This window comes from Hippocampus bargibanti, linkage group LG09 (assembly GCF_051943395.1).
Source record: "Hippocampus bargibanti isolate YZ-2025 linkage group LG09, ASM5194339v1, whole genome shotgun sequence".
Lineage (NCBI taxonomy): Eukaryota > Metazoa > Chordata > Actinopteri > Syngnathiformes > Syngnathidae > Hippocampus > Hippocampus bargibanti.
This window is the reverse complement of record NC_142742.1, coordinates 20,973,756-20,987,784: the sequence shown is the minus strand read 5'-3', so window position 1 is coordinate 20,987,784 and position 14,029 is coordinate 20,973,756. Positions and strand designations below refer to the sequence as shown.

General features: G+C 46.1%; 1 protein-coding gene across 1 annotated transcript; it reads right to left on the bottom strand.

The window, feature by feature from the left end:
- Window positions 1-7,675: 7,675 nt before the first annotated feature.
- Window positions 7,676-12,487, bottom strand: grxcr1b (glutaredoxin and cysteine rich domain containing 1 b). Its single transcript, XM_089004948.1, has 4 exons — window positions 11,168-12,487; window positions 8,483-8,645; window positions 8,352-8,415; window positions 7,676-7,767 (listed from the first exon to the last, which is right to left on the bottom strand). Exons 1-4 carry the CDS (start codon window positions 11,569-11,571, stop codon window positions 7,676-7,678), a joined length of 723 nt encoding a protein of 240 aa, XP_088861074.1. The 5' UTR covers window positions 11,572-12,487.
- Between the last annotated feature and the right edge of the window lie 1,542 nt (window positions 12,488-14,029).

The following is a 14,029-nucleotide window of genomic DNA, read 5'->3' as shown; positions in this document are numbered from 1 at the left end:
CCAAGAGACTCAACTCGCGGCAGGCCCGATGTTCACTGTTCCTCACACGGTTTAACTTCACTCTCACCTACCCCCCAGGGTCGCAGAACACCAAGCCTGATGCCCTATCTTGCATCCACGAGCCGGCAGAAAGGGAGGAGGTTGTCGCCAACATCCTGCCGGCGCAACACATCGTGGGTGCCCTGCGGTGGGAGGTTGAGAGGAGAGTTCAGGAGGCCCAGGGGGGCAACCCCATCCCTAAGGGTTGCCCAGCGGTACGTCTGTTCGCCCCCCCCAGTCTACGCACCGAAGTGATACTCTGGGGACACACTTCCAGGGTAGCCTGTCACCCGGGAGTCAACAGGACGATCCAGCTCATCGCCCAATGGTTCTGGTGGCCAAAGTAAAGAAAAGACATCACGGAATTCGTGAAGGCATGCCCCGCCTGTGCTCGTGGGAAGGTCTCTTCTCCAGCCGCTACCTATTCCCTCCCGACCCTGGTCCCATATCTCCGTCAACTTTATTACAGGCCTCCCCCCATCCTGTGGCAAGACGTTCGTCCTCCCCATGGTGGACCGCTTTTCGAAGTCGGCCCACTTCATCCCGTTAACCAGGTTGCCGTCCGCTATCGAGACGGCTCAACTCCTGGTTAACCACGTCGTCCGTCTCCACGGGATTCCGACAAGCATCATGTCGGACCGGGGACCACAGTTCGTGTCTAAGGAAACGTTTTTGTCGGTCCCTAGGGGCGTCGGCGAGCCTGTCGTCTGGCTACCATCCCCAGACCAACGGCCAGACGGAGAGAAAGAACCAGGACCTGGAGGCAGCTCTCCTGTGTGTGTGCCTTCACAGTCCCGCGTCGTGGGCCCTCCACTTGCCATGGGTGGAGTAAGCCCACAACACCCTGGTCTCTACAGCCACAGGTCGGTCTCCTTTCATGTCCGCCTGTGGTTATGAGCCACCTCTGTTCCCCACCCAAGAGGGCCAGGTGGTGGTACCTGAGACGGGCCCATAGAGTGTGGAAGGAGACCAGAGCCGCCTTGTCGCGCACGGCATCCCGGAACCAACATATTGCGGACCGCCGTCGCCGCCAGGCTCCCACTTACCAGGTCGGGCAGGAGGTATGGCTCCTCCGGATGGCCGGGACTTCGGCCAAACTGGGTCCACGGTTCGCTGGTCCCTTTCCCATCGAGGCCATCCTCAGCCCGGTCTCGGTTAGTCTCCGGCTTCCACCCTCGATGAGGATCCACCACGTCTCCCTCCTCAAACCTGTGGAGACCAGCCCCCTGGCTCCGACACCCCCTTCCCCCCCGGATGGTGGACGGTGGTTACGGTCTACACCAGGGGTGGGCAAACTTTTTGACTCGCGGGCCGCATTGGGTTCTAAAATTTGACAGAGGGGCCGGGCCAGGAGCATTTGGAGGGAGTGTTTGGGCCGGAAATACTCCGAACAAGTTATGTCCATAATTTATAAAATCACTTCAAATGACTTCGACTGAGCGTATTTGACAAAGATTCCACAGCATATAGCTATAGTTTACTTTTTAAGACATGCGCTGAATATTCATGAAGTCTTGTTTTCGAGTTGATGCCGATCCCCATGTGACGTCACGTTTGGACCGCCCCTGACCGAGAAAGCGACATACAATGCATTTTGGGTACTTTGTTTGGTCTGAAAACTTCGTGTTAATCCGTGTTGATCCGTGTTGATGGCGAAATTAGAAGGAAAACACATAAATAACGCCATGGTGAATCGTTGTGTGTTGCACCAAGACAACTACAGTAAAGTCTCGTTATATCGATATCGGATATATCGATAGTCCCGGTTATATCGATACTATTTCTATGCACGCAAGGAGAAAATTACATGCAAACAGGGTCGGATATATCGATAGTCCCGGTTATATCGATATTTTTTCGGACTCCCTTGAATATCGATATAACGAGACTTTACTGTATTTGATATTCGCTGACACAAATTCCCAGCTGACAAATCAGCCCATTTCCAACGGCGCTTGGGCGCCATCTTCTGCTTTTTCTGGGTGCTACATTGCTGTCATTGACGGCTCGAATTGATATGGGAGGACTCCTAGAATCAATTGCAAACATTTATGCTTTCCTCTTCAGAAGAACAAGAACAAGAAAACATCTTCTCCGAATCTGAAGCCATTGTTTTGATTCTCGAGCAAGGCAAGACGTCTTGGCGTGACGTCACGAACAGAGGGGTGGAACCTTCTGAAACTGACCATTTCCGGATTCATTTTGAAGTCATTTTTATTGGTGTTTTTCATTTAACTAAAAATATCAGCCTGCCTGTTTTGGGTATTATAGATGCTATAAAACGTTTTTCTGATGTCAGTGGGAAACAAAAACAAAAAATGGTGCCGGTTGTCCTTTAAATGTAGTATGTACAAACCTCATTGCACAGTAAGAACACTACAACCCAATTTATTAACTGTCTTTCAAATGTGAAAAATATCCCTGATCAGTTAATAAATTTGTCTCAAGGAATATGCAAGATATGGCATTTACAGACTATTTCGCAGATACTTGGAGGAGGAAATGGAAATAGATTAAAATAACATATGCACTGTGATTTATCAAGATTGCGTCTGTTATTAATGAGTTTCAATCGAAGGTGCAAAGTTAAGAAATCAACATTTATTGAAAAATGGAATCACTTTCAACATTCAAAACATATTATTACACAACGAAAGATTCAAGCTCAATAATACCGACTTGTGTTAAAATCATAGATGGTTTGTCCTGACCGCGCGCTCAACAAACTCCTCACTGACGCTCTCGCCGTCACGCGCTAACAATACTCGTGTACCGTCGCCGAGCACACAAACATAGACTACCTGCAGTTGAGATTTGCATACTCGGCTCGGCAGCCAATCAGAAGCCTGCTTCTTTCTTCCGGACTTTCGCAAGCGTTACAAAGTCGTGCAATTGCATGTCATTTTCCAAAATAGATGCGCATAACCTCAAACTAGAAGAAAGATTCAAAAGAAGCTAACAACATATGTGACGCTACAAAACGTAAATTTACATTAAACCGTGACTGTAAAGTGTACGTGAGACTTATGAAAGGGGCTTAGTGGCTCGTAGGAATCAATGCAAACGTTGCATTGTGCACCACCGTGAGAATCGACTACTGTAGCAAAATTTACAGCCATGCGCATTTGCCGTAAATTAAGCAAGGTAGCATTTGTAGTTGGTTCATTCTTGATAAAAAAAAAAAAACTTTATATTTTGTGACAATGTTTTTCAATGTGATTGGTTGTCTCATTGTTCATCAAGTTGTGAAAAATGGGCCAGGCAACTTTTCAGTTATCTGCCCTGTTGTTCGCTACCTTTTTGTCATGAGTTTTAGACACTGTTTGTACTATAATTTGGGCAAGTTCGGCGGGCCGGATTGAAAAGCCTAACGGGCCGTATGTGGCCCGCGGGCCGTAGTTTGCCCATGTCTGGTCTACACCGTGCGGGAGATAGTGTACTCTAGGCGCATGGGCAGGGGAGTGCAGTACCTGGTCGATTGGGAGGGCTACAGTCCTGAAGAACGCCAGTGGGTTCCCCGGTCCTGGATCCTCGACCCATCTCTCACCCGGGCATTCCATTTGGCTCACCCATCCAAACTGGGTGGACCGCCAGGAGGCGTCCATTGAGGTGGGGGCACTGTCACATCCTCGTCTGCTCCATGAGCGTGCCCCTCCCCTCCTGTCTCATCCTCCTCTGTGCCTGGAGCGGGCCCCTCCCTTCCCTACTCTCCAGACTCACTCACCTGTTTCTCATTCAGTTAATTGCGCCTTCTGGCTATAAAAGCTACCCATACCGTTTGGTCTGTGCCGGTGTATTTCCTGGATGTCCCCCGTCACCCTTCCGCACGCAGGTCTGTTTGCCGTTGCCCTCCTACCTTGCTTGACTTTCTGTTTTGTTTGTTACATGTGTCTCAGTAAAGACTCTTTATTGGAATCACTGTCTCCACCGTGTATTTTGGATCCTTAACTACTTCCCCTCGTCCCTCGAGTACTTTCACCACTCCTCGAGTGGACGTGAGATACACCTCTTTTCCACACTCTCCATTGCTCTGGACAGTTGACCCCAAGTACTTAAAATCCTCCACATATATATATATATATATATATATATATATATACACAGTGAGACCTCAACTTACAAACACCTCAACTTACAGACTTTTTGTCTTACAAACGTCAAATTTATGAAAATTAAACCTTATAATAAGCACTATTTTCATAATACACACCCACCACGGCTGGCGGAGTGATCTTCGGCGGAAGCACACGACCGAACAGCACCAGAGGTTAAGTTACCAACAGTCCTTATGGAAGATGACTCTCCTTCCATAAGCCATCAACGACCATCAAAAAGGTAAATAAAACTTTATTATATCGGATATGTCGATAGTCCCGGTTATATCGATACTATTTCTATGCACGCACGGAGAAAATTACATGCAAACAGGGTCGGATATATCGCTAGTCCCGGTTATATCTGTCATGATCTGGTTGGCGACCAACGGGGGGGCGCTGTCGGCCCCGCCTGCACCTGCACAGGTGCTGGTCGTCCCGATCAGATTGGCGACCAGCGGGTAGCGACGTCAGCCCTGCCGGCAGCCTCGCAGGTGCTGGTCGTTATAATCAATAACACTTAAAAGGACACCTGGCACGATCATCCGGTGCCGATTCATTGTTTGTTTGCTGCTTGTTTGCTGCATGCATTGTGTACGTGTTTGTTTAACCTTGGCGGACTTTTACACTTGGTTTTCTTTTGCTACTTTGTATTTTTTCCATTCAGATCATTTTGATGTTTTACATTTTGTTACTGCTGACCTTTATTTTAATACAATTTGTCAAACAACCTCCTGCTCCCTCCTGCCTGCTTTTTGGGATCCGAACCCGCCATCACCACCACGCGAACCGTGACAGAATGAATCGGCCTACCATCGGATCCCGCAGGTACATCGGACCCGTCTCATTTCCACCCTGTGCCTGGCAATGCTACGTCCACGTTAGCGCAAGCCTCGTCGCGTTTGAATTGCGTCACTCGACGAGCCGCAACGTCCACGTAAACGTCCGGCCGAGACCTCCTTCCAGGTGGCCGCCCAGGGTGACACTGGGTGACTGGCATTGCACGCCCACGTCCAGCCACGCTGTCGTCGTGCATGACGAATTGAGTCTCATCCACGACGAGCCGTGCAACGTTCGCGTCAACGTCAGTCCGAGACCCCACTCACCGCTGGATCCCGGAGCGGCTCTGGACCCGTCTCGTTCCCCCGGAGCCGGGCAGTTCACGCCCACGTCGGCGTCCGGCCGAGCCCTGGTCCCATACAGCCGTACGGGGTGCCATTCTGCGCCTGGCAGTCGACGTCCACGCAGAGCCATGCGCCGTCGCGTGAACGTGCGAGAGGGATCGCACTCACGCCCACGACGATCCGTGCCGCGTCTTCGTCCACCCCAGGCCGAGTCCCGTTCCCATCAGGCAGCCGCCCGTCGTATGCTGGAGAGGCAGCGGTTGCCCTCTCCACCGACCGTTCCCTGGCGAGTGGACCTTTTGGGAGACTGTTGGGACTTCTGGAAGCAGCCCCTTGAAGGGGGGGTACTGTCATGATCTGGTTGGCGACCAACGGGGGGCGCTGTCGGCCCCGCCTGCACCTGCAGAGGTGCTGGTCGTCCCGATCAGATTGGCGACCAGCGGGTAGCGACGTCAGCCCTGCCGGCAGCCTCGCAGGTGCTGGTCGTTATAATCAATAACACTTAAAAGGACACCTGGCACGATCATCCGGTGCCGATTCATTGTTTGTTTGCTGCTTGTTTGCTGCATGCATTGTGTACGTGTTTGTTTAACCTTGGCGGACTTTTACACTTGGTTTTCTTTTGCTACTTTGTATTTTTTCCATTCAGATCATTTTGATGTTTTACATTTTGTTACTGCTGACCTTTATTTTAATACAATTTGTCAAACAACCTCCTGCTCCCTCCTGCCTGCTTTTTGGGATCCGAACCCGCCATCACCACCTCGCAAAACGTGACACGGTCGATGTTTAATAATAATAATAATAATAATAAAAATTTCCTATGATCACGTGATCCTCGCGTCAGCCATTTAGAATGTTTTTCGATTTACGACTGTTTGACTTACGATGGTTTTGTCGGAACGGAATCTGGTCGTAACTCGGATGTTACCTGTAAATCTAAGGTTTTTAAACATTATACTTTACTGAGAGAAACTTAAAAAAATCTGTGAACCCCAATAGTCGGTCAACGTTTATTTGTTTAACATATAAGCAAGCAACAAATAATCTTCAACATGCAAAACTTAATTTACTATTATATCTTATGAAATGAGTTGACAACTGTACGTAAGAACCTACCAAAAAGTACAGTATCAAATATAATTCCAAAGGCACTGTCCAGTCAGTGTGCACAACGGTGGCACACAGACCTAAAAATAAAAATCACAGTACAGTCGACATTCACACAATACACTCAACATACAAAAAAATGGTGAGACGCCCAGACCACATTGAATTAGGACAGACATCGGCAACCCGCGGCTCCAGAGCCGCATGTGACTCTTTCACCCCCCTGCTGCGGCTCCCTGCGGCTTTAGAAAATAAATGAGTATTTAATTTAATGTATATTATTTTAGTTCGTTCGTTTTTAAAATGTAATTCTAAATTTGAAGATTATGGTGATTATAAATAATACAAAATAAAACGTATTCAATTTTTTGTCGCTCATAAGATACGTCACAACCATCGACAGTGGATATATATCCGGTCACAACCGCCAAATTGCGCACGATTTCTTGAAATTTTCGACCCCCAGGTCGGCCAACTATGGATAAATCTAAGAAAAGAAGTGTCTGAAGAAAAAAGAACGTTTAATGATACATGGGCAGATTCGTTAGCCTTAAAAACAGACATCGCTCACGCCTTACAGACGACAGCTTACAGTCCTGTGTGAAGATGAAGGTAACGTCATACAGCCCTGATGTGCAGAGGCTGTGCGCTGAGGTGCAGGAGCAGAAATCACATTAACCAGGTGATAAATATTGTATTTGCCATTTTGCAAATATTCTTTTTTTTTTAAATAGACATTGAGTGTTATATTTTTAAGTAATCTTCAACCCAACGTCTTTTTTTCGGAGTTTAAAATGTTATTGTTGCGTGCAGAAATGTAATTTCGCTTCTCTGTAACAGTTCATTGATTCATAAATGCAACACACTATAGTTTGTTTATGCGTATATAAAGGTAAAAAACGATGATGAAAAGATGCAGTGTTGTCTTCATTTTAAATGTCAAAAGGATTTTGTGGCTCCCAGTGTTTTCTTTTCTGTGGGAAATGGGTCCAAATGGCTCTTTGAGTCGTAAAGGCCGCCATTCGGTCCGCCAAGAGACTCAACTCGCGGCAGGCCCGATGTTCACTGTTCCTCACACGGTTTAACTTCACTCTCACCTACCCCCCAGGGTCGCAGAACACCAAGCCTGATGCCCTATCTTGCATCCACGAGCCGGCAGAAAGGGAGGAGGTTGTCGCCAACATCCTGCCGGCGCAACACATCGTGGGTGCCCTGCGGTGGGAGGTTGAGAGGAGAGTTCAGGAGGCCCAGGGGGGCAACCCCATCCCTAAGGGTTGCCCAGCGGTACGTCTGTTCGCCCCCCCCAGTCTACGCACCGAAGTGATACTCTGGGGACACACTTCCAGGGTAGCCTGTCACCCGGGAGTCAACAGGACGATCCAGCTCATCGCCCAATGGTTCTGGTGGCCAAAGTAAAGAAAAGACATCACGGAATTCGTGAAGGCATGCCCCGCCTGTGCTCGTGGGAAGGTCTCTTCTCCAGCCGCTACCTATTCCCTCCCGACCCTGGTCCCATATCTCCGTCAACTTTATTACAGGCCTCCCCCCATCCTGTGGCAAGACGTTCGTCCTCCCCATGGTGGACCGCTTTTCGAAGTCGGCCCACTTCATCCCGTTAACCAGGTTGCCGTCCGCTATCGAGACGGCTCAACTCCTGGTTAACCACGTCGTCCGTCTCCACGGGATTCCGACAAGCATCATGTCGGACCGGGGACCACAGTTCGTGTCTAAGGAAACGTTTTTGTCGGTCCCTAGGGGCGTCGGCGAGCCTGTCGTCTGGCTACCATCCCCAGACCAACGGCCAGACGGAGAGAAAGAACCAGGACCTGGAGGCAGCTCTCCTGTGTGTGTGCCTTCACAGTCCCGCGTCGTGGGCCCTCCACTTGCCATGGGTGGAGTAAGCCCACAACACCCTGGTCTCTACAGCCACAGGTCGGTCTCCTTTCATGCCCGCCTGTGGTTATGAGCCACCTCTGTTCCCCACCCAAGAGGGCCAGGTGGTGGTACCTGAGACGGGCCCATAGAGTGTGGAAGGAGACCAGAGCCGCCTTGTCGCGCACGGCATCCCGGAACCAACATATTGCGGACCGCCGTCGCCGCCAGGCTCCCACTTACCAGGTCGGGCAGGAGGTATGGCTCCTCCGGATGGCCGGGACTTCGGCCAAACTGGGTCCACGGTTCGCTGGTCCCTTTCCCATCGAGGCCATCCTCAGCCCGGTCTCGGTTAGTCTCCGGCTTCCACCCTCGATGAGGATCCACCACGTCTCCCTCCTCAAACCTGTGGAGACCAGCCCCCTGGCTCCGACACCCCCTTCCCCCCCGGATGGTGGACGGTGGTTACGGTCTACAGACTCTACACCGTGCGGGAGATAGTGTACTCTAGGCGCATGGGCAGGGGAGTGCAGTACCTGGTCGATTGGGAGGGCTACAGTCCTGAAGAACGCCAGTGGGTTCCCCGGTCCTGGATCCTCGACCCATCTCTCACCCGGGCATTCCATTTGGCTCACCCATCCAAACTGGGTGGACCGCCAGGAGGCGTCCATTGAGGTGGGGGCACTGTCACATCCTCGTCTGCTCCATGAGCGTGCCCCTCCCCTCCTGTCTCATCCTCCTCTGTGCCTGGAGCGGGCCCCTCCCTTCCCTACTCTCCAGACTCACTCACCTGTTTCTCATTCAGTTAATTGCGCCTTCTGGCTATAAAAGCTACCCATACCGTTTGGTCTGTGCCGGTGTATTTCCTGGATGTCCCCCGTCACCCTTCCGCAAGCAGGTCTGTTTGCCGTTGCCCTCCTACCTTGCTTGACTTTCTGTTTTGTTTGTTACATGTGTCTCAGTAAAGACTCTTTATTGGAATCACTGTCTCCACCGTGTATTTTGGATCCTTAACTACTTCCCCTCGTCCCTCGAGTACTTTCACCACTCCTCGAGTGGACGTGAGATACACCTCTTTTCCACACTCTCCATTGCTCTGGACAGTTGACCCCAAGTACTTAAAATCCTCCACATATATATATATATATATATATATATATATATATATATATATATATATATATATATATATATATATATATATATATATATATATATATATATATACAGTGAGACCTCAACTTACAAACACCTCAACTTACAAACTTTTTGTCTTACAAACGTCAAATTTATGAAAATTAAACCTTATAATAAGCACTATTTTCATAATACACACCCACCACGGCTGGCGGAGTGATCTTCGGCGGAAGCACACGACCGAACAGCACCAGAGGTTAAGTTACCAACAGTCCTTATGGAAGATGACTCTCCTTCCATAAGCCATCAACGACCATCAAAAAGGTAAATAAAACTTTATTATATCGGATATGTCGATAGTCCCGGTTATATCGATACTATTTCTATGCACGCACGGAGAAAATGTTTAGATCGATACAAAAGATTTAAGATGAATCAATATTTGCTTAGGGGTTTCTATACAGTACCACCATTATCGAAATCTGCTTCAGTCGCTGTATCGGTCGCGCCATCGGGCGCGCCATTGATCTACTTGGTCACGTGCGTTTGTTACGTGACCAGCTCCCGTGTAGCAGACCCATTTTCATTTACAGATGCTAGCTCGTGTGTAGCAGATGAGATTGAAGTGTTTGTGTTAAAAGGTAAAAATGGGAAGCAGTAGAAGATTGATGACTTTTTTAAATTGCATACATAATACAGTAAGATGTAAGCGTTGCAGTTTCCCTGTTGTGTTATGTACATATACACTGTACTGTATATGAAGGCAATCGTTTTTTGCAACAATATTTCTTGTTTTGTCTGCTGAAGCGTGATGATTTTGAAAATTACTGTACATTCCATACTGTGTATTAAAGGACAACCGATGTCATTTTTTATTCAAATGCAAAACACCAATAAAAATGACTTCACGCCAAGACGTCTTGCATTGCTTGTGAATCCAAACAATGGCTTCAAATTCGGATAATATGCTTTCTTGTTACACATCCAGTTATGAATATGATTCAAATACACTGTAGAGGAAAGCACTGAAGAGGAAAGCATACATGTTTGCAATCGATTAAAGAATGATATGTGCCGTTTTGAATTCGGGGAACATCTCTCACCCAAAAAAAAAAAAAAAAGAGGCACAAAATGGCGAGCTCATGGCCAGCTCCGTTTCTTATATGGCGCTTGGATGCCCTCTTTTGGCGGCTTTTGTTAATGCAGTTCGGCGCAGGACGGATATATCGACAGTACAGTTATATCGACATTTTTCCTAACTCCCGAGAATATCGATATAACGAGACTTTACTGTAAATCAATATGTATTGTATTTTGTATAGCCGTCACATTTCAACATAATATAACTCCAGAGCCATAGAACTCTGGAATTAATATTTTTTTTCTGGTGAAAGAAGACAGTCTAAGGTTTTTCACGCTGCATTGAATGTTTATGGAGTCCGAAAACTCAATATTATGTGGGTCCTACAATTTGTGTGAAAATGACAAAAACCCTGGCACGGGAGTGGAAACATTTTTGCACATTGTCTGGCAGTGAGTTGATGAAACAAATTGAAAGAATTTAATCTTTTTCCCAAGGTCTCTTTTTCTGGTGACGATGTGGTCCCTAAAAGAAAGTCAGAATACAATTTAGGACTACATAACTTTATCTGAATGACAATCATAGATTTCGACATTCTAATGCTCTCACAATTCCTATTGCATGATTGCTCCCATTAATCAAAATGATGGTGCCAATGACCGCAAATAATTGAAATAATTAATCAAAAACAGCTTCTACTTACAGAATACATTTTGGAGAGGTTGTTGAAAAGCACTTGGCCTGCGCTGACTTTGTTCCTCACCCCTCTTACAGTCCCGTTTTTGCTGCAAATATTGAGCCGCGTGTAGCTGAAGATCTTCTCTCTCTTGGCACTGGCATACAAAAGCAGGTCATCAGGTTCGCCTCCATTCTCCTCCATTGAACAGTCAACCGCCAGACCTTTCAAGTGACTGTTGGTCTCGATGTTGGGTGATAAGACTCTCTGCTGTGCCTCTTGACCGCCGCTGCTATCCAAGTCCACTGGGTCAGACCCGTACCCACAACACTGTGTCTCATCCTTGAACACTTCAGCCAACACACGGCCGCTATTGGCAGACGCTACTCTGAACCTGACCGTCCTCACTGTTTCCTCTTTGACTTTGGAGCCCTCCATTGAACCACCACAATACTTCACATTTCACACCCCAGTCAACTTCACTGGCCATATTATTTTCAATATAAACCGTGAACCAATTACAGCGTACATATTCAACAAAAACATCCCGACGTGCCAAAATGAACCCAAAATACCCAGAGTGCAAAAACCAGACACCAAACTGTTGAATAATAAAGGAGCCTCTGTCATGGCAACAGCTAAAACGAGCAAACTGTAAACGGATACATTTCAGCGTGTTCAATAATGGACTGGCCGTTTTCCAGATATCTGCATCTTTTCTTTAAATGACATGAGCAGAGGTGTGATAAGCGGGCACTGACCAAGAATTACCCGCAAGGAAACTACACATGACCTTCTGCCAAACTGCTACCTTGTAACATTTATTTGACCCTGGGATTTGAAGTGTTCTACTGGACACTCATTCTGTAAACACCACATTCAACAGGAGGGAAACACGATGGAATAATGGATACAGTCAAAATTACTAGTCAAATGGTTCAGGTCTTGGGTTACTTGCATTTTTAGAATATCAGGGCAATGTTATAATAGTTTGGGATTTTTGATCATCCTATTTTGTTTTGACATTTGTATTTTACATTTATTTGACTGCCATTTTTATTTTCAGACCTTATCTGTTAGTTTGTGTTTTATTTATTATTATTTATTCAACAAGGATTTGTTTTAGTTTAGTTTGTTTTAGTTTTTTTCCAATTCATTAGTCAAGTATAAAAAAGAAAATCACTAAGTACTGTGTTGTGTTCGTCTGTGTAAGCTCTCAGTCGTACCGGAGTGGTCCATTGATGAAAGGGTTTCTTCAGCCCTCATCTGTACTTCTTTGAAGGTGTCGGACGTTTCGCTTCTCATCCAAGAGGCTTCGTCAGCAAACTAAAATTGTGCTGGTAGCTCTGGCACTACATCCGTATATATATATATATATATATATATATATATATATATATATATATATATATATATATATATATATATATATATATATATATATATATATATATATATATATATATATATATATATATACAGTATATATATATACTGTCCAGAGCTGGTGGTACCAGACCTCTGCTATTAGGTCCCCACTCTAAGGTTGGAGGGAGCAGAGTACTATTCCCTGAGGCTACACTGATTACTTCTATTGTCCTGACTGATTATGGTCTATGACTGGCCTGTTTGCCCCATTCGCTCTGGTATCTGATACCAGGGCAAATTGCACCAACAGAAAAATATGTCCCTCTAATTCGTTTCATATGTTTTTATATGACATGGATTTGAGATTGAAATTTGAATTTCAATGTCATATTGAGGTTTAATTAACATCAGATATGCCCTTTTTAAATTTTCCTCGTGGACTGAAAATTATGAGATGTATATTGTTAAAGTCGGTCATTCCCAAACTAGTGTGCCCTGAGATCATCAGGGCTCTCCTGGGATATTTTCCAAATTCACAGAATTGGTTGGGCAGTTACAATACAGCATTTCTCTCAATTTCATTCTTTCATGTATCTATGGCAATGACTGTCAGGACAATGAAATGATTTCCGCATATAATTAACGGGAGTATGGCAACTTTGTTTGATGTTGTATCAGGACTGTCTTGGCTCAATAAACAGGCTGGGAAACAAATATCAGAACCTCCGCCGCGTGTTTTTACTTCCCAGCGGCAAATTTTAGAGTACTGTACACAGCAAATCAGTGTCCTCCATCTTTTCCATAATATTGACTCCCTCCCTATTTTCAAGGCTCACCTCAAAACCCATTTGTTTAAAATTGCTTTCAATGTCTAGTTCTATCTGCTATTTTATTATGTATCATTTTACTTAGGGTTTTATTGTTATGTGCTTTGTTTTATTGTTTTTATTTTAAAGTGTCCTTGGGTGTTTTGAAAGGCGCTTGAAATAAAATGTATTATTATTATTATAGAGGTTTGATCCGCATGTTTGTTTTGGCCAAGCTTTTACGTCGGATGCCCTTCCTAACCCTCTGTATTTATCCGGGCTTGGGACCGGCACAAGAAGACTTATGTCCCTTTGTGGCTACAGAAGAAGAAACTCGCTCGGGAGAAGAAAAGGCTCCCAAACACAAAATGGTCATCGGCACAGCAATAGTCAAAAAAGCAAAAACTATACTCACAAGCTTTGAAAGGCGCTTGAAATGTATTATTATTATTATTATTATTATTATTATTATCGTTGTTGTTGTTGTTACTGTACAGTACTCCAAAACTGTACAGTGTACACTAGTCTACACAGTCTACACCAGTGGTGTCAAACATACGGCCCGCGGGCCGGAACCGGCCCCCAAGGGGGTTCGATCAGGCCCGCAGGATAATTTGAAAGTGGAAAAATGCATAAAAGACATGGAATTGATATTTTTAATTCGCTGCAATTCATGGATTATCCTATAAGGGGCGCACTCGTTCCATCAGAGTAGAAGACAC